Here is a 21,384-nt window from a genome sequence, read left to right as displayed (position 1 = left end):
TCATCCCAGCCAGGGCTTTGTCAAGCCTGACCTTAAAAACCTCTAAGGAAGGAGATTCTACCACCTCCCTAGGTAACGCATTCCAGTGTTTCACCACCCTCTTAGTGAAAAAGTTTTTCCTAATATCCAATCTAAACCTCCCCCACTGCAACTTGAGACCATTACTCCTCGTTCTGTCATCTCCTACCATTGAGAACAGTCTAGAGCCATCCTCTTTGGAACCCCCTTTCAGGTAGTTGAAAGCAGCTATCAAATCCCCCCTCATTCTTCTCTTCTGCAGGCTAAACAAGCCCAGCTCCCTCAGCCTCTCCTCATAAGTCATGTGTTCTAGACCCCTAATCATTTTTGTTGCCCTTCGCTGGACTCTCTCCAATTTATCCACATCCTTCTTGAAGTGTGGGGCCCAAAACTGGACACAGTACTCCAGATGAGGCCTCACCAATGTCGAATAGAGGGGAACGATCACGTCCCTCGATCTGCTCGCTATGCCCCTACTTATACATCCCAAAATGCCATTGGCCTTCTTGGCAACAAGGGCACACTGCTGACTCATATCCAGCTTCTCGTCCACTGTCACCCCTAGGTCCTTTTCCGCAGAACTGCTGCCTAGCCATTCGGTCCCTAGTCTGTAGCGGTGCATTGGATTCTTCCATCCTAAGTGCAGGACCCTGCACTTATCCTTATTGAACCTCATCAGATTTCTTTTGGCCCAATCCTCCAATTTGTCTAGGTCCTTCTGTATCCTATCCCTCCCCTCCAGCGTATCTACCACTCCTCCCAGTTTAGTATCATCCGCAAATTTGCTGAGAGTGCAATTCACACCATCCTCCAGATCATTTATGAAGATATTGAACAAAACCGGCCCCAGGACCGACCCTTGGGGCACTCCACTTGATACCGGCTGCCAACTAGACATGGAGCCATTGATCACTACCCGTTGAGCCTGACAATCTAGCCAGCTTTCTACCCACCTTATAGTGCATTCATCCAGCCCATACTTCCTTAACTTGCTGACAAGAATACTGTGGGAGACCGTGTCAAAAGCTTTGCTAAAGTCAAGAAACAATACATCCACTGCTTTCCCTTCATCCACAGAACCAGTAATCTCATCATAATAGGCGATTAGATTAGTCAGGCATGACCTTCCCTTGGTGAATCCATTCTGGCTGTTCCTGATCACTTTCCTCTCATGCAAGTGCATCAGGATTGATTCTTTGAGGACCTGCTCCATGATTTTTCTAGGGACTGAGGTGAGGCTGACTGGCCTGTAGTTCCCAGGATCCTCTTCCTTCCCTTTTTTAAAAAAAGATAGATGGAGTGGATCAAAACAAGAAATAGATCAGTTTTGTTCTGTATTCATTTGCTTCCACCCCTCCCCCATCTAGGGGACTCATTCCTCTAGGTCACACTGCAGTCACTCACAGAGAAGGTGCAGCGAGGTAAATCTAGCCATGTATCAATCAGAGGCCAGGCTAACCTCTTTGTTCCAATAAGAACAATAACTTAGGTGCACCATTTCTTATTGGAACCCTCCGTGAAGTCCTGCCTCAAATACTCCTAGATGTAAAGCCACCCCCTTTGTTGATTTTAGCTCCCTGAAGCCAACCCTGTAAGCCGTGTCGTCAGTCGCCCCTCCCTTCGTCAGAGCAACGGCAGACAATCGTTCCGCGCCTTTTTTCTGTGTGGACGTCATACCAAGGCAAGCATGGAGGCCACTCAGCTCACTTTGGCAATTAGGAGCACATAAAACACCACACGCATTATCCAGCAGTATATGCAGCACCAGAACCTGGCAAAATGATACCGGGCAAGGAGGCGACGTCAGCGCGGTCACATGAGTGATCAGGACATGGACACAGATTTCTCTGAAAGCGTGGGCCCTGCCAATGCATGCATCATGGTGCTAATGGGGTAGGTTCATGCTGTGGAACGCCAATTCTGGGCTCGGGAAACAAGCACAGACTGGTGGGACCGCATAGTGTTGCAGGTCTGGGACGATTCCCAGTGGCTGCGAAACTTTCGCATGCGTAAGGGCACTTTCATGGAACTTTGTGACTTGCTTTCCCCTGCCCTGAAGCGCATGAATACCAAGATGAGAGCAGCCCTCACAGTTGAGAAGCGAGTGGCGATAGCCCTGTGGAAGCTTGCAACGCCAGACAGCTACCAGTCAGTTGGGAATCAATTTGGAGTGGGCAAATCTACTGTGGGGGCTGCTGTGATGCAAGTAGCCCACGCAATCAAAGATCTGCTGATATCAAGGGTAGTGACCCTGGGAAATGTGCAGGTCATAGTGGATGGCTTTGCTGCAATGGGATTCCCTAACTGTGGTGGGGCCATAGACGGAACCCATATCCCTATCTTGGCACTGGAGCACCAAGCCGCCGAGTACATAAACCGCAAGGGGTACTTTTCAATAGTGCTGCAAGCTCTGGTGGATCACAAGGGACGTTTCACCAACATCAACGTGGGATGGCCGGGAAAGGTACATGACGCTCGCATCTTCAGGAACTCTGGTCTGTTTCAAAAGCTGCAGGAAGGGACTTTATTCCCAGACCAGAAAATAACTGTTGGGGATGTTGAAATGCCTATATGTCTCCTTGGGGACCCAGCCTACCCCTTAATGCCATGGCTCATGAAGCCGTACACAGGCAGCCTGGACAGTAGTCAGGAGCTGTTCAACTACAGACTGAGCAAGTGCAGAATGGTGGTAGAATGTGCATTTGGACGTTTAAAGGCGCGCTGGTGCAGTTTACTGACTCGCTTAGACCTCAGCGAAACCAATATTCCCACTGTTATTACTGCTTGCTGTGTGCTCCACAATATCTGTGAGAGTAAGGGGGAGATGTTTATGGTGGGGTGGGAGGTTGAGGCAAATCACCTGGCTGCTGGTTACGCGCAGCCAGACACCAGGGCGGTTAGAAGAGCACAGGAGGGTGCGGTACGCATCAGAGAAGCTTTGAAAACCGGTTTCATGACTGGCCAGGCTACGGTGTGAAAGTTCTGTTTGTTTCTCCTTGATGAAACCCCCGACCCCTTGGTTCACTCTACTTCCCTGTAAGCTAACCACCCTTCCCTCCTCCCTTCAATCACCGCTTGCAGAGGCAATAAAGTCATTGTTGCTTCACATTCATACATTCTTTATTCATTCATCACACAAATAGGGGGATGACTACCAAGGTACCCCAGGAGGGGTGGTGGAGGAGGGAAGGAAAATGCCACACAACACTTTAAAAGTTTACAACTTTAAAATTTATTGAATGCCAGCCTTCTTTTTTTTGGGGCAATCCTCTGTGGTGGAGTGGCTGGTTGGCCGGTGGCCCCCCCACCGTGTTCTTGGGCGTCTGGGTGTGGAGGCTATGGAACTTGGGGAGGAGGGCGGTTGGTTACACAGGGGCTGTAGTGGCAGTCTGTGCTCCAGCTGCCTTTGCTGCAGCTCAACCATACACTGCAGCATACTGGTTTGGTCCTCCAGCAGCCTCAGCATTGAATCCTGCCTCCTCTCATCACGCTGCCACCACATTTGAGCTTCAGCCCTCTCTTCAGCCCGCCAGTTACTCTCTTCAGCCCGCCACTTACTCTCTTCAGCCCGCCACCTCTCCTCCCGGTCATTTTGTGCTTTCCTGCACTCTGACATTATTTGCCTCCACGCATTCGTCTGTGGTCTGTCAGTGTGGGAGGACAGCATGAGCTTGGAGAACATTTCATCGCGAGTGCGTTGTTTTTTCTTTCTAAGCTTCACTAGCCTCTGGGAAGGAGAAGAAGAATCTGTGATCATTGAAACACATGCAGCTGGTGGAGAAAAAAAAAGGGACAGCGGTATTTAAAAAGACACATTTTATAAAACAGTGGCTACACTCTTTCAGGGTAAACCTTGCTGTTAACATTACATACATAGCACATGTGCTTTCGTTACAAAGTCGCATTTTGCCTCCCCCCACCACGTGGCTACCCCCTCAACCTTCCCCCCTCCCTGTGGCTAACAGCGGGGAACATTTCTGTTTAGACACAGGCAAACAGCCCAGCAGGAATGGGCTCCTCTGAGTGTCCCCTGAAGAAAAGCACTCTATTTCAACCAGGTGACCATGAATTATATCTCACTCTCCTGAGGATAACACAGAGAGATAAAGAATGGATGTTGTTTGAACGCCAGCAAACATACACTGCGATGCTTTGTTGTACAATGATTCCCGAGTACGTGTTACTGGCCTGGAGTGGTAAAGTGTCCTACCATGAAGGACGCAATAAGGCTGCCCTCCCCAGAAAGCTTTTGCAAAGGCTTTGGGAGTACATCCAGGAGAGCCGCGAATGCCAGGGCAAAGTAATCCTTTCACATGCTTGCTTTTAAACCACGTATAGTATTTTTAAAAAGTACACTCACCGGAGGTCCCTTCTCCGCTTGCTGGGTCCAGGAGGCAGCCTTGGGTGGGTTCGGGGGATACTGGCTGCAGGTCCAGGGTGAGAAACAGTTCCTGGCTGTCAGGAAAACCGGTTTCTCCACTTGCTTGCTGTGAGCTATCTACAACCTCATCATCACCATCATCTTCTTCGTCCCCAAAACCTGCTTCCGTGTTGCCTCCATCTCCATTGAAGGAGTCAAACAACACGGCTGGGGTAGTGGTGGCTGAACCCCCTAAAATGGCATGCAGTTCATCATAGGAGCGGCATGTTTGGGGCTCTGACCCGGAGCGGCCATTCGCCTCAGCTCCTTCAGTTTCACGCGGCATTGCTTCAGGTCCCTGTTATGGCCTCTGTCCTTCATGCCCTGGGAGATTTTCAGAAAGGTTTTGGCATTTCGAAAACTGGAACGGAGTTCTGATAGTACGGATTCCTCTCCCCATACAGCGATCAGATCCCGTACCTCCCGTTCAGTCAATGCTGGAGCTCTTTTGCGATTCTGGGACTCCATCATGGTCACCTCTGCTGATGAGCTTTGCATGGTCACCTGCAGCTTGCCACGCTGGCCAAACAGGAAATGAGATTCAAAAGTTCGCGGTTCTTTTCCTGTCTACCTGGCCAGTGCATCTGAGTTGAGAGTGCTGTCCAGAGCGGTCACAATGGAGCACTCTGGGATAGCTCCCGGAGGCCAATACCGTCGAATTGTGTCCACAGTACCCCAAATTTGAGCCGGCAAGGCCGATTTAAGTGCTAATCCACTTGTCAGGGGTGGAGTAAGGAAATCGATTTTAAGAGCCCTTTAAGTCGAAATAAAGGGCTTCATCGTGTGGACAGGTGCAGGTTTACATCGATTTAATGCTGCTAAATTCGACCTAAAGTAATTTGTTCCAATGGCTAATTAACTTCTCTGTTGAAATTCTGCATCTTATTTCCCGTTTGAATTTTGCTGACATCAACTTCCAGCCACTGTATCTTGTTATGGAATGTATTTTGTATTTAATGGTTTCCAAAGTAAATGTGTCATTCTGCTTGCTTTAAGTGGGTATAAAAGGTGAAGTTAAACTTAACTTTTCTGCCTATCATTGGGATATTTAGACAGCTTCTTTCATTTGTAGGACAACTGTTGCAACGTGATGACAAAAAGAAAAGGAGTACTTGTGGCACCTTAGAGATTAACTAATTTATTTGAGCATAAGTTTTTGTGAGTTACAGCTCACTTCATTGGATGCATTCCAAGTATCTTAAAGCCTATGAGATATGGACAGGAGATGCTAATAGTGCAAATCGTGATTTTTGCACTTGCACTAGTGCCATCAAAAGAGGGGAAAGTGTTAAGAGGATTGTTATTTGGGTACAAGCAACAGGAACTAAGATTTTCGATACCATTTCATTTTAAATGGATTCTTCTGATGAATAATAACACCATTCTCAGTGTTAGTTTTAAGGATCAGTAGTATAATCACTTGTAGGATGGTGCAAGTAAATGTAAAATTAAATGGCTAGGCAATGTCACCTTTGAATGGACCAACATGTAACTTTCTTTTTCAAAAGCGTTCAGGTTCACAAAACCCTCAACAAATGATTACCCGCTCCCCAAAAAAGTCCTACATTCAAAGTAAAAGTCACTTTTTCAAAACATTAAATGCTGATCGGTCAAAATTGACTCACCTTATTTTCTTTGGGGACTGTAAAATAGCCAAAGTTTATCCCCAAATGTTGGTATCTTCTGTTTTCTGTGGCTTTATGGATTCATAGTTCTTTGGATTCAGATTTTTCTGACATATTGACATTAACTTCAAACAGTAAAATTACTGGGGAGAAGAGTCTAGTGATAACTTAGCAAGTTCCTGTGGGGATAAAATACTCTAAATACGTATTTCTAGTGCTTTTGGGAAAGGATGTTGGGGGACAACATTGTTTTCTGGTGTAGAAGCAGTGGCTATACTTTTTGAGCTAGATTTTCAATTTAGATAGGTGACTCATGGATGACCCCCCATGTGACTCCTCCCTGCCCAGCCCGGGCCCACACACTCCGCCCGTCCCCACGTTACCTGGGGGCGGGGCTCTGTCCTCCCGCTGCGCCAGAAACCAATTTCAGGCAAAGTTAGGAAAACGTTGGGCTGCCGGGCGGCCCCAGGCCGGCAGCTCCTCCAGCACGGGTGTACAGACCCCAGCCAGCTGCATGGAAGGGCTGGGGGCAGGAAAGCCCTGGCAGCCCCACGTTCTGCTCCTTCTCACCACTGCGGTTCCCTGCTGAATGTGCCCCTCCAGGTGTCTGGGGAGGGGCACGTGAACCTGCTTGCCCCTCCCAAGCGTCGCCTTTTGCTGCTTATTGACCATTTTAAAATGGGAGGGGATGACAGGATCCAAATGCCTGCAATGGGTTTCTGGGTGTTGTTCCCGCTGTAAGTCAGAGTCTGGATTTTTCTGGTGAAATAGCAGTGACCCCATTTTTCTATTTCTGTAGTAGAATTTAGGGCTACACGGCCAAACACTGGCTGGCTCTACCATAGATGGAGCGAAGTGCCAGATCCGATTTTTTTCTGAGCTCTTGCCCCAAAGGAGTAAGTTTCCAAAGTTTTCTAGCTATACTTGTGTATTTCTGTGGTTCTCCAGTAGAATTCAAGGGTTCAAATCCCTAGACTGGTAGCAGGAGACAGGTTCCTGCAGCAATCTCGTGCCAGGTACTTAGCTGGGGTCTTTGGGTTGTTTGTTTGTTTTTTCCTGGTATGGTGACAGGGGATCCACCTGTGTATATGGCAGAATTCAGGCCAAATATTGACTAGGTCCAGTAGGATCTACGTTTCAATGTAAACCTTTGACAGTTTGCTTGTTTTAGGATGAATTAGTCACCGGATTTTAGTTTATATTTTAATGTGTGTGTCTGCGTGTGTAATGGCAGCAGCAACATTGTTTGCCTATTTTGAGGGTATGATTTGGTGTCCCCCAAAATTGGCTGGATCAAGCAATCCCCAAGTGCTAGATACAGAGGTTTGCATTATTATTGCATAGCGGTCAATTAGATTTTTTTTTAATGCAATGGCCCAGGCTACTCTTGTTGAGTATAGACAGCATAATTCAAGGATTCAGAGGAAAAACCTGTCTGAAACCCAGGTGCCAGATACGTGGGGGGTGGCGGAGGGAGGGGGGAGGTTCACAATGCTCTCCCTCCTCCAATGTGAGCTGTGGTCCTGTTTTTTCTGTCGGATTGCCAGTGGCTACCCAGCAAGAGTCAGCTTTCAATTTACGTAAAATCCACCTCAGTTAAGCTCTGTCTCCAGCACCTTCGCTTAGCTCCCTCCCCATCAGCTCCCCCGTAAAGAGCCGCCCACCACGAAGGAGCAGCGGAGCAGCTACTCCGTCCTAGCTCCAAACGCAGCGCCCGAGGAGCCAGGAGCAGGAGAAGCGCGTGCCGTGCCCCAAGTGCTGTGCGCGCCTCCTTCCCTGCTTGTCCCGGGGCTGGACCCGAGCCGGAGGCTGCGGCATTGGGGGCTGAGCCATCTGCTGCAGGAGACAAAAGCTGGCGAATTGCTTTGCACTCTCCCCGAAGTGCCTGGAGGGAAAGAGCTGTGGTGCCGGGAAATGCTGCAAGCTGCCTGCATGGTCCGTTTGCTTTGAAAGCAGTGATCTCGGGATTTGTTGTCTTTAACAATAACAAAAGGTGGATGGATTTCGAGGGCTAATTCTTTTTTTTTTTTTGGAGCCATGACTCCCCAACCTGGATGGCGGGCAATGCGAAGGCATAAGGAATTATAGCCCGGGGCTGAGCCACGTTTGTTTGGGCTGAGATGAACTTTTGGAGCCCGGGGTGCCACCCAATGACAGACACACAGCCAGAGCACGCAGTGTCGGAAACAGCCACATTCCTGGGCATACCTTAGACGAGCTCCTGGCAGCGATGGGCGCTGCGGCCGCCGGAGTTTTGTGATACCAAAGGGCAGTGCAGGTAATGGCTGTTGCACCAAATGCCTTTTCGCTGTCTGTCCCTGGTCGCGTTGCTGCGTGCTGTCCGTTGCATTTTAACGGGCAATGTGTGCCCTTGCAGAGGAGCCCCTCGGGGTGGGGGGGAGTAAGAGTTGGAAAAGTGTCTGATTAACTCAAACAAACTCACGCCACTTCAGCCACTTTGGATGTGGTGCTTTCCTTCCCTGGGCTGCTTGGAAGCCTCAGGCTGTAAAGGTGAAATGCTGCCTGAATGCAGCTGGGGTGGGTGGGTGTCACCTCCATGCAATAGGGCCTTGTTTTATTTCTCTCTGTTTGTTCGGTGCTCACTGTCTGGCTGTGTAGGGAATGGACTCCCTTCCAGTCGGCCTCGGTGAATTAGGGGAATTCTTCCCTAATGGGAAGCATCTGCCCTGAAATAGGCTAAGAAGGGAAGCCTCCCACCCCCAGGCTTTCTGAGATTCCTGGCGCAGCAGCTCCAGCAGATCGTGCTGCTGAAACAAGCCCTCGGTGACGGAAACCTGAGGCCACCGTGAGAGGCCAGATACTGGCTTCGGGCTTTTGCAGTCCTTCCCCCGGCGGAGCTCCCGGTGACGTCGCAGCGGTATCGGCGGAGAGCCGCGCCAGGAGGCTGGGTCGCTCTCAGCTCACTTTGTTACAGGGGGGGTCATAGAATCATAGAATATCAGGGTTGGAAGGGACCCCAGAAGGTCATCTAGTCCAACCCCCTGCTCAAAGCAGGACCAATTCCCAGTTAAATCATCAAACTTCCCCACTTCCCCTGCACCCAGCTGCGCCCTCCCCTAGTCAGCCACTCAGCTCCCCAGTGATGCTGTCGCTCATACCTGGGCATTGTCAGTGCCCCCCCCCCCCCCAGTGCAGTTTCGGGAGAGGGGCCACCTCGTGCCACTGTTGGGGAGACTGAGGCCCGTTGGTTCTCACTCCGCTATGAACAGTTGAAAACGTCCCTCTGGTTTGTGCCATCAGAGGAGCGAGGGACCTGCTACCTCAGACCTGAGCCAAACTACGACTGCACGGAGCCATGCTTGTGGGGAGTAGAGCCAGCCCTGGCAGGAGGTGGGGCCTTAAACTCTGCGAGTGTGGGCCGTTCTGGAAAGAATTCCAAGTGGAGCTGGCCAGGGGCTTTCCGCATCTCTTCCCCCCGCATCCCAAATTGCACCCTTTGCTCTCCGAGCTGCTCTTACCTTGCTCTGCTGATTGTGTGTGCGCTCTGGGGGGCGGTGGTGTCTTAAATGCTTTGTACCATGGGCCCCTTCCCCTCACCGTGCCACTCATGATCGTGCAATGTTCCTGTGGCAACTGCATATTTAATTGTATTGATTGTGACAATGTCTTGTCCTCTTTTTGGGGGGTGGAAATCACACTTTTTTGTTGTTGTTGTTGATTTCCACTCCCCTCCCACATGTTCTGTCTCTCTGTTTTCCTGGTATATGCTACTCTATAGGTGTTTGATTCTTCTCTCCCTCCGTATGTGAAGTCTCAATCCTTCTTCCATCTGCAACACACCCATGCAGCCCCCTCCTGTGAATATGTGTGTTACCCCCTGATTCTCTTCTCCTGTGCCCATGCTGTCCAGTTCCCTTCTGTCCTGCATACACTGCTCACTCAGCTGCCTGGTTCCCAGCTCCCCTAAATATACTGCTCAGTAGCCTGTTCCCCTGCACACAATTCCTAGCTATTTGATTGCCTCCTTCCCTACACATAATGGCCACCTGCCTCATTCCTTGGTCCACTTGACATGCTGGCAAACCTACCTGGTTCTATTCTCTCTGCTCCCATTCTCAGATTCCCATTTCAGGGAAATTCTCAATTTCTCAATTTCCCTGAAAGGGGTTTCCAAAGAGGATGGATCTAGACTGTTCTCAGTGAAACCAGATGGCAGAACAAGAAGTAATGGTCTCAAGTTGCAGTGGGGGAGGTTTAGGTTGGATATTAGGAACAACTTTTTCACTAGGCGGGAGGTGAAGCACTGGTATGGGCTAGCTAGGGAGGTGGTAGAATCTCCTTCCTTAGATGTTTTTAAGGTCAGGCTTGACAAAGCCCTGGCTGGGATGATTTAGTTGAGGATTGGTCCTGCTTTGAGCAGGGGGTTGGACTAGATGACCTCCTGAGATCCCTTCCAACCCTGATATTCTATGATTAATGACTCCTAGTGGTGGCTGGCAACACCACACTCACTTGTGTTTCCAGTCCTTCTGTTTTCTCTCATGGTATGTGGCAGCAGCTCCTTGTGGAGAGAAAAAGGTAATTGCTCCTTATTTACACCTGCCTCTACAGGGGTTTGGGCTCTTCCACAGTCTGAGAAACACTGGTCTAGTGATTACTGCTGGGGACTAGAAGTCAGAACTCCTCGGGTTCCATTATTTACTCTCCCACTGACTTATTCTGTGATGTTGGAGAAGTCAGCTAATCATCTGCAAAATGAGAAGAATGTTTCTCTAGTTAACAGGAGTGTTGTAAGATTCAATGAATGTTTGGGGAATAACTGAAAAGTTAAATATCATTATTAGTTACAGAAATTGTGGTTAATGATGAAAACATCAAAAATGAATCATGAAACTGAGGTTACAGTAAATGTAACTCCTCTTAAAGAAATGAATCCTATATCAGTTTAAACTTTTTGCTTTTAGTAACTTAAAGTTATTTAGACTCTTAATGGGACTTAGGTGTCTAAATACCCCATGGAGATCTGGGCCTTAGGTTCTCTTTGTTGTTGGTGGTGGTGGTTTTGTCCTTTCTGTCCCAAATCTACATCTTGACGTATCTATCAAGGCCTCCAAAGAGATCTTGCCAAATGAGCAGTGCCTCTTGTAGGACATTTCCTTGAGTTCCCTAAATTTAACAAACTGATCCCTTTCTATTGATAAAATATATTATGAAGACTCTGATTTATCTCTTTTCAAAAATTTCAAATGTTTTTGTGTTATTGGGCTAAATAATATTTAGAATGATTAAAAAGAGAGGGATTTTTGTATTGCACTGAAAGGGGAATAAATTTTCCTGCAAGTTAGTAAATATTAGGTGGATATTTTTCCAAATTTAACAATTTCAATTTGTGAGCATTTTGCATGATTGTTATTCATTTTATTTTCTTAAATGGAGAAAAAAATGCAATCTATAATTTCCCACTTAGAAGTTTAATTCTTGACCTTGCTTAGCATGTCCTCCTGTTGTTGTAACTTCTGCTTGACTCCTGCAAGAATTATATGAAAGAAAATGGAGGTTTAGTACTCTTCAAAAGAAAATGAAATGTGTAAGGTATTTTAACATGACAACTTTCACTTAAGAGAATACCTGAATAAGTGCATAGTTCTTACACATGTTATGTAGTGTTTTTGTTGAGAATAATAACTGTCTTATTAACTTGACCACAGACATTTGAGAAACCTCTTTAGATTGATGGGTCTCTTCTTTGAATTATAATGGTTTGCATATGATGTTGGTAGGAAAATGGCAGTCGTATTGTTTGGAGATTTAAGAAATTTGACTTTTATACTAAGGGTAATATCTTGATGTAGGCAATACTGGATGAGTTTTTAATATAGCTGAAATCCACAAGCCACCATAGACTTGGATGAGTGTCCTTCATTGTTACACTGGGTTGTACAACAATAACAACAAAATTAATAATAAGTTGCCTTTATGTGGCACTTTTCATCTGAGGAACTCAAAGATCTTCATAAAGGTCTAACAATTAGAACTAAATTTTTCAACTTGTTTGCTTGAAGCTAGTCTCTTCAAGCCATAATTAGTCACCCAAGTAAATTATCTGGTTTTCTAAAGTGCTCAGTCCTCAAAGTCAATGACAGCTGCAGGTTCTGAGCAGCTTTGTAAAATGTGGATCGTTACTGAGGTGCCTTAATATGAATTTAACAGCTTAACTTCTGGAGTCCAAGTTTTAAAAATATTGGCTTAAATTTTATAGATGTTAAGGCCAAACTTTTCACACTTGGGAGTTTAAGCTTCCTCCTTAAGCTTCCATGTTTAGGCCTCTAAATAAGTGGCTTGGTTTTAGAAGTCCTGATTATCCATAGCTCCCATTGAAAGTTTTGGCTTAAATGATGTCGCATACCAACATCAGACAACAAGTGAGAGGTAAAGTATGACAGTCCAGATATAATGACTCCTAGTTCTCTGCCCTAAGCTACTAGAGAATGCCTTCTCCCATAAAAGTTATATGTGTAAACCAAAAGTATACAATATTTTACCACAGAGAAACAGAAAATTAGTATAATTATGGTAAAATAGAAAGTTTTCTATTCAAAAGTTGATTTTGAAATAGCAAAGAATAGCTTGAAAGAAAAAGCTCTTTTTGCACCATATTTCACAGACTTTTGCCTAAATTGCCTATCAGATTGCATAGAAATAGATTTGTACAAAGTTTTCTTTATTTACATTTTCTCTATTCTATAGCTTAGTCAGGAAGCCTTAAGAAAAGTAGCTCCTACAGAAGCCATCATTTAAGTGATCATGCTCTACAAGTGTGTTTACAAAGATAAAAACATTTTCTTTTACAAATAAAACAGATACAACGAAATGAAGACAACTGACAAGATGCGAAAGAGGGCAAATTTTGGGGCACTATCCGTGGTGCTGATTGTGTCTCTGGGGCTTCCACAAATCGCTTTTGCATGTCCACGCCCATGTGCCTGTTACGTTCCCACTGAAGTTCACTGCACATTTCGATCCTTGGCAGCAGTGCCAGCAAGAATCTCTAAACATGTGGAAAGAATCAATTTGGGGTTTGTATTGCAATTTTACTGAAGTGTTTTACATTTTCTGTGTATAATCCTATATAGCTCAGCACACATGCTGCAAGATGAAAGTGTTATGTATCCTTGCTGAGAAGAATTGCAATTGTGGATGATTATTGATAACTGCTTGAGTTCAAAATGACATTAGAGTCACTGGTAACAAGGAAGTTTTGGTCAAGCCTAATTTTCCAAGTTCGGTTCCCATTTTTTTCAAACTAAACTTATTGTGATGGGAATTATTATTAAATGCTATACACATATTTTAATAGCATTTTATGAACATTGGTAAGACAAATTCAATGTTTTAAAGTCTATACAAATGAATATTTTACCTGAGATTATATTTTATTAGGAATGTCTGGAATAAGACGTATTTTAGAGAAATATTGCACCCAACAGGAAATTGATAACTGCACTGGTAGTAAACTGTTTTGCACAATAACTTTAGAACAATACTAGAAACCGGAAAAAGTCTATAATTTATGAGTGATAGTTTGGATGTTGATATAATTGCTCTACTGAAGTTGGAAAAAAAGGATCTCTTCCCATCTTAGACTAATTCTGTACATCAAATAATATTCATTTTAGAAGAGGACCTATTTTTATACTGCATCCTATTATAGTTTCGTAGCTTGTTTAGTCTTTCCACTGCCCATTCTGAAATCAATGGGACTGCTCATAGAATAATGTATAACTCCCACAATACAGAGGGGATGCCTAGTTAGGACAGCATTATTACTCCTTTTCATTGCTCCAGTGGTGCAAAAGGCTATAGAGTTGGCCCAGGTCAGGTCTGTGATTATGTCAGACCATCTGCTATTACTATAATTTTTAATGGGCCCCATTTAGAAAATAAATTTTATGCACAAATAAATGGGAAATAAATCTTAAATTACATTAAACAGATATGGTACCCCAGGGAGTCATTTGAGTTGTTGTCTCAAAGCTGTAGCCAAACAAGCTGAAATGAAGAGAGGTTGAATTCTGTCCTGCCATGTGTGCACTGCTCCAGTTGGCCCTAAAACTTTTGGTGAATCTTTGGTTGGAAAATGCAAAAATTATTGAACATTCACAGGAGTCATTATTAAATAAAATTATATCCAAAAATCTATGCTAAAAGAATAATATGGTTGCAAAGTCAAGCACTTAAAATTTAGGAAGTGTCAGACTTAAGGTTGCCTGTGAAAGGTTAATTTCCCCCCTTGTGCATATGCATTATTAGACAATCTTTAATTACATGATTTCACTGATTATTTTTTCCACTGAAAATTTACAAAATAATTCAGTCTGAGGCAAACATCTGACATGGAAAATTTCAGCCCAAACAGTTAAAGTCTGGCAAGCATGTGAACAGCATTTTAGATGGAAATTTTTAAGCAACCTTACCTATAGACATCATTACTAGTTCTACCTATAACAACTGTGTGGAGGTCTTGCCCTAAAGATCTGCTCATGGAGGGCACCATCAATATGGGGGGTTCGCCTCCTAATATGGAAAAGGAATAGAGAATTGGACATCTCCATGGCAGCACTCCCAGCTTTCTTTCCCCAGACAAATGGCCCATTCTGCACTAGGTGGGGGAAAATCTTACCTCCCAGTCAGAATGGTTTAGTAGGAGTTCAGGTTTAGGCCCCTCTTTCAGGTTTTACCACAGGGAGGAGAGAGATTCTCTATTGTTTGGTTGGTTTACCCTTTATTTTGTGAATGAACTTAGTTCTCATGAGCCAGACATAGTAAAGACAAGCATTACTCAAGCTTTTATAAACAGTTCTGTCTTAGTCCTTATTTACAGTAATCTTGTTCTACTAATCTTTGGACTGTCTTAGTCATATATTTGAAATCATGATGCTAAGTGTATTGCTGTTGTTTTTAGAATTAGGTGAAAGTTTTTGGCTAAAACATTTTCAGCGAAAAATGAAGATTCAGCTACACCAATTCATTTTGTGAATTTCCGTCACTTTTGCCAATTTATTTCAGTCAGGAAAAAAACGGTAAAACAATCAAAACATTTAGTTTTGATATTTTCAGAACAAAATGGTTCCATTTTTTTCAGCTTGAAATTACCGGTAATTTTCATTGAAAAAGTCCTTTAAGTTTATTTTTTAAAAATCCAATAAAAACATGTTAAAATGGTCAAAATTAAAATGACATGTTTTGATTTTGTTGAAACAAAACCTTAAATTAAACTTGAAACTATTTTTTTTCAATTGTAAGAATTGCCAGTGAACTGCAAAATCTGTTATTAGCACAGATCTAGTTATTAATTATGATTTTTGGGCCAAATCCTCAGCTGACCTTCAGAAATTAGCATAGCTGTGCTGATTTAGACCAGCTGATTATCTGAACTACTGTTTTTCAGTGACAATGGTGTGCAGGCTTTTTGTTGTGCATAGATGGGAACTAGGATGAAAACACTAATGTTGTGTCTACACAGGGGTTTAATCTGAAGCTTTTTGATACGGGTCAGGTAACTCACAGTACACAAGTTTCACCAATAGCATGCACACACAATGCCTGCTCCATTTTCATTTCACATCAGTGAACACACAGCTGCAGTTTGCTGCCAACTGAGGGTGTAGTGTTCTCCAAGGATATCCCATGGTCCTTTACTCCACTGCTGAGCAGCTTGCATTCTGGGATTATATTTGCTGTGAATTTGGAGATGTCAGATAGGTTCAGTTCTTTTTTTTAAAAAAAAAGTCACGTTTCCAGTGTCTCTACCCTGTGCTTCCTTTCTGGGCTGATTTGTGCCATTTTCAAATTCCTGTTAGCCATATGGCCCCAACAATGCTCTGTGCTGCTATGGTGACATGTGAATATGCGCAGGCTGCTTGGGCTGTATTACAGCTCTCAGAGCTGGACAAATTCGGCATTAGACTTTGCCTGTCATATCAATGAGCTGCAGGACCAGGACAATATTTGATAGCAGTAGCAGCAGCTTCTCTGGCATCAGGAGGGAGGAGGAAGAACAGGAAGACGCCAAGCTGTTGGAACAAGAGGCCTGGTTCTGGATCACCTACACATCAATCAGTGCTGTCTCTGGGCTCGGGAAACCAGCATGGATTGGTGCGAGAGAATCGTTCTGCAGAGCCAGGATGACCAGCAATAGCTAGAGAACTTCAAAATGGGGAGAGCTACCTTTTTGGAGATCTGTAGAGACCTGACTCCAGAGATTCAGCAACAGTATATCAACAGTATATTCAGCAACATATATATAAAATGGGTCACTATTGCCATCTGGAAGCTGACCACCCCAGAAGGTTCTTGCTCTGTAGCCATCCAATTGGGCATAGGAAGATCAGCTGTTGGGGCCATTCTCCTAAAGGTCTCATATGGCTTTGATAAGGTACAGTCTAATTAGGTCATGAAACTGAGTAACACTCAGGAAATTATTGATGGCTTTGCATGCATGGGGTTCCCAAAGTGTATTGGGGCAATTGATGGAACTCATATGCCTATCATTCCCCACCCTCCAGAGCACAGAATGTACAGACAGAAAGGGGTATTTCTTCATAGTGCTCCAAGGACTGGTGGACCACTGCGGCAGGCTTCAGACAAAATTGCAGAGAGGGTCCATGATACTAAGGTCTTTCAGAACTCAGTACTGTTTAAACTATGGAGAAAGGACTGTTTGTCCCAGGAGCTTGGTGGCCATTAACGGTGTGGAGGTTTGTCGGGTTATTCACTGCAGAATGGTAGTTGAGTGTGCATCTGGCTGTTTGAAAGACGGATAGGACTGTTTATGGAATAGGTTGGAAACAGCAGAAAAAAAAATGTTCCAGTCATTCTAACAGCATGTTGTGTTTTGCACAATATTTATGAGAGCAAGAGAGGAAGCTTTACTGAAGGGTGGGAGGCTGAGGCGTGGAAACTTGCTTTGTGGTTTGAGCAGACCTCAGGGAGTTCCACAGAATTCCACAAACGTGCTGGGGGCATGCTGTCAGGGATGCCTATTGTTCATATATTGAGCCTCCTGCCTGAACATGTTAGCCCATGGAGGGTGTGGGGATGCAGATTGTGGGTGGGTGGTTGAAGTGCCACATTCCTATGTGCTCTTGTAAAATCCTATGAATTATTTCAGCTTTATTTAAAGGATTTTTTGTGTTAAATGCAATCAAGAGTCTTGGATTTATTGTAAGCAGTTTTATTATGAAATAACAATAAACAACAATAGTTAAGTTTTAATGAAAACAATGGAATAATAATATCTTTGTATCTGGAAAAACATTTAACTTACCAAACTTCATAAATAACCAGCTATATACAAACCTTTAATTACTGCAGCAGTATAAACAAAACTCAAAGTGCTACAGTTTTGTGAAGGGCATAAAGTTAGGCACATATATACGCTTTGTTTCTGGCTCTTCTTGTCCTCATCAGTTGTGGGTTGAGTGCTCGGGGTTCAAAAGAGCCAGAGTTCAGGTGAAGTGGGTTTGGTGCCCAAAGGCTGAATCTAAGAGGTTTATGGGAGCCGCTTGGAGTACTGCTGATGGGATTCAGAGGTTAGGAGTTGCTGCTGGTCCCCATAGCCAGCATTGCCCAGGGGCAGAAGGACATGGCTGAGTCACAAATTATGGGACTGAGGCCTAGCATGACCATGTTTTGCAGGAGGGCATTCTGGCTCAGGACAGCGTCCATGAGTTGCCTCTGCACTTCTGTCTTTTTCCATGCTCTTCTTCGCCATAGTGATGCTGTTTTTGGCCACAGCCACTCTTTCCCTGGCAACTGTGACACTGTCCTTGGCTACTGCCAGGCTCTCCTAGGAAAGCTGCATGTATTTGTCCCATTGGGTCCTTGTGTACAGCCTCCACTTCTCAGCCAGCCTAGTTTTCCTTTCACTCTGCCATGTGTTCTGCAAATGTCTCATTCAGAGTCTTCCTTCCCTCCCTTCTCCTCCCCCCAGGCTGGCCAGTCTGTCAGCAGTACAGACCCTGTCATTGGTGGTCTGGCTGTTGCAGGTGCAGTGGCTATGGGAGCAGGAAGGAAAAAAACAGTTGCTTGTATCCCAGGCAAGTTATGATATTTTTCTTTTTTTAAAAAGTATGTATATGTGACTTTACCTCCACTCTTTGGGGAACCTCAGAGAACATAGAGTGCATTTGGATTTCAGTCTACTGTAGCTGCATTCATCTGCTGGTAGGGGTCAGGCTGGGTGGTTTGAGCTATGTTACAGGTTTGTTTTTGCAGTTTTGTTGGTGCGCTGGAATGCTTCTGTGGCATCAGAGACAAAGTAAAAAGAGGCATGCAGGGGAGTGGTGCTGGATAGTAATCCCCTCTACATCCCCTTGAGGCTGTCCCTCCCGTCGCTGACTATGCAGAGGCAGGCGACTAGGCAGTTGAGAATAGTCTTACTCAGAAAAGCAGATGTTGCTGGTGTGTAATTTGCCGTGAAGTTATTCACCAGGATTGTTCCCCCAGAAGCTCTGCAGGAGTGGAGGGGGCTTGCAAGCTATACCCGGGGTCATGGGTGTGTGGCTATTTCTTATAATGTGCTAAACAAAATGGAGCGATTTCTCAGTCTTAAGTTCTGCTACATCTGCCCTGAAGACAAGGGGAAAGTGCAGAGAAAATTAAATAGGGTCCTGCAATGATTGTCAGCTAGAAAGCAGGGTAAAAGGCATTTGTACCTCATCAGGGAGCAGTATTGTTTGTGCCTTGACTGGGTATGCAATCTGCCCTCATACCTAATGGAAACTATGAAAACTAACCACATTTCTTTTCCTGTAAACCCTGTCTCAATAAACAGTTGAGTTTTTGCACAATGAATGCTTTTGGTAGTCAAATCTGCTGAGGGGTAGAGGCAGGTGGGGGATGGGGAACATTTTGTGACTGTGCCATGCTGACAGGCACCATTTTGAATCAGTAAAAGAAGGGGGTAGGAGGAAGGCGGGGGGCTCCTAGCTCACATTCACCACCAATAATCAATAATAAATTGTAAAGATAGGTACTTACATGCTGAAATTCCCTCTGGGGGATCTGACTCTTTGGTCCCAGCCTGGGTTTCTGGTGGGGACTCAGGATCAGTTGATACAGGGCAGGAATCAGGGTCCACTGTAGCAGGGCAGGACTTAGGCTGGCTTTCCATCTGACCATCTTCAGGTTCCTGAATCCCCCAAAGATCCTGCCACATAGAGGGCAGCTCCTCTGCTGCTCATCCCCTGATGGGCTGAGCCAGCCATCCTAGACTGAGAGGGTAGGGAGTGCAGGAAGCAAGCTCAAATAGTTCTGGGATGGGTTGTGCTGTCACTGTGTAGAATCCTCTCCAGTTCATCAAAAAAATGGGGCATAGCGAGCAGATCGAGGGACGTGATCGTTCCCCTCTATTCGACATTGGTGAGGCCTCATCTGGAGTACTGTGTCCAGTTTTGGGACCCACACTACAAGAAGGATGTGGATAAATTGGAGAGAGTCCAGCGAAGGGCAACAAAAATGATTAGGGGTCTGGAATACATGACTTATGAGGAGAGGCTGAGGGAGCTGGGATTGTTTAGCCTGCAGAAGAGAAGAATGAGGGGGGATTTGATAGCTGCTTTCAACTACCTGAAAGGGGGTTCCAAAGAGGATGGCTCTAGACTGTTCTCAATGGTAGCAGATGACAGAACGAGGAGTAATGGTCTCAAGTTGCAGTGGGGGAGGTTTAGATTGGATATTAGGAAAAACTTTTTCACTAAGAGGGTGGTGAAACACTGGAATGCGTTACCTAGGGAGGTGGTAGAATCTCCTTCCTTAGAGGTTTTTAAGGTCAGGCTTGACAAAGCCCTGGCTGGGATGATTTAACTGGGAATTGGTCCTGCTTCAAGCAGGGGGTTGGACTAGATGACCTTCTGGGGTCCCTTCCAACCCTGATAGTCTATGATTCTATGATTCTATGATTAATGCACAGGTTACATGTCTCCTGCCAGATGTCTCTTTTTATCCCTCCTTTCAGTGTCATTTCTCCTGAGCTGCTTGTTCTTTATCTGGCACTGGTCATGATCCCTCACAGAGATATGCTTTGCAATGTCCACAAAAAGGTCCTTATTCCTGTGGCCACAAGAGCTTCCCAAATCGATGCTTCTCCCCAGAAGGCGATGAGATCCAGGGGCGCAGCATGGCTCCAGGCAGCTGTGCAATGCATGTTGTGGGGCTTCTGACATGCTATTGTGATTGTATCACATAGGATCCACGAGCAAATGGGCAAAATCTGCCTCTGCACCACCTTTTAAAGGAGGGAAGGGAAGGGTCGTCCTGGAAACTTGACACCAGGGCTGGGAGAGCACACAAGTAAATGGAAAGAACAGTAACAGTGGACCTACAAAGCACTGTAGATTAGCTGTTGACAATATGCAAAAAGTGGTGCACAGCAATTGTGTGAACACAAACAAAAGACAGAACTAATTACATTCAAAGTCAACCACTTTGTAGGAGGACTCCAGAGTTCCCGATAATCGCAGAGTTAGTGTGCACTGATGGGTTGCATCTTATGTAGGCAAATGCTTTCAAAACAGATTAATTTGATTAGATCTTGTTTAAAATGCCTATGTAGACAAGCCCTACATATGTGGTCTAATCCCAAAGCTCCAGGCCTATACCCTCACCTCATTTAAAACCTCTTCATTTTTAGATGAGAAGAGTGAGAGGCAGGATGCATGGGTAAAATCCTGGCCCTATTTAAATTAATGGCAAAACTCTCTTTGACTTCAATGGGATCAGGATTTCACGCCATGTATTTTAAAGACATACAAGCCAGCACTATTTCTTGGTTTCCCAGTTTTTGTCTTATCTCTGTTTCTGTCTTTTAGATGTAATACATCTCTCCTCTCCCTCCCCTCCGCCCACGCTTTTACTTGTATAGCCATGAGCACATCATTGGCCCTTAACAAATAGTAATTAAAACAAGACCCTATAGCCTGTTCTGTGATTTATAGCTGTGACTAAGGTGGGACTGAATGGAGTGTAAATCAGTTCTCCAGAACTGAGAACTGTGATTGGTCTACCTATTCTTTTTCTTTTAGAGCCCCATCCCCTTCTCTCAGTGAAGTTAGCAGGAGTAAGATCAGTTCCTTCATTTCTTGCATCCATATCCTGCAGCCTTTGTACAGGCACAATTCTCCTTTGTTTCATTAGAAGTTTTACCTATAGGATCAAGTATTTTGCTGCTACATTTCCTCCCCTCTCCCCTTCGTTCCCTCAGACACCTAAAGTAACAAATAGAAATCACTGTAGTGCAATGAAGAATTTTATCTTAAAAATAGCTGATTACTTTAAGTCATGGTACAGACAGTATTTGAA

At 44.9% G+C, this 21,384-nt stretch overlaps 1 protein-coding gene and 1 long non-coding RNA gene across 2 annotated transcripts in view; one reads left to right on the top strand and one right to left on the bottom strand.

Moving 5' to 3' along the window:
• Positions 1-3,226: 3,226 nt before the first annotated feature.
• On the bottom strand, positions 3,227-9,685 carry LOC142072842 (uncharacterized). The gene is made up of 2 exons (XR_012669448.1): positions 9,543-9,685; positions 3,227-3,745 (listed from the first exon to the last, which is right to left on the bottom strand). It is a non-coding gene; the product is annotated as an uncharacterized LOC142072842 (long non-coding RNA).
• MXRA5 (matrix remodeling associated 5) overlaps positions 7,438-21,384 on the top strand; it is a 36,719-nt gene continuing 22,772 nt past the window's right edge. Inside the window, exons 1-2 of the mRNA XM_048860022.2 lie at positions 7,438-8,341; positions 12,885-13,100. Coding sequence (XP_048715979.2) covers positions 12,895-13,100 — 206 coding nt within the window. The 5' untranslated portion in view covers positions 7,438-8,341; positions 12,885-12,894. The remainder of the gene's footprint in view (positions 8,342-12,884; positions 13,101-21,384) is intronic.

The sequence above is a fragment of the Caretta caretta genome, chromosome 1 (genome assembly GCF_965140235.1).
Source record: "Caretta caretta isolate rCarCar2 chromosome 1, rCarCar1.hap1, whole genome shotgun sequence".
Classification (NCBI taxonomy): domain Eukaryota; kingdom Metazoa; phylum Chordata; order Testudines; family Cheloniidae; genus Caretta; species Caretta caretta.
This window is presented reverse-complemented; position numbering and strand designations above follow the sequence as displayed.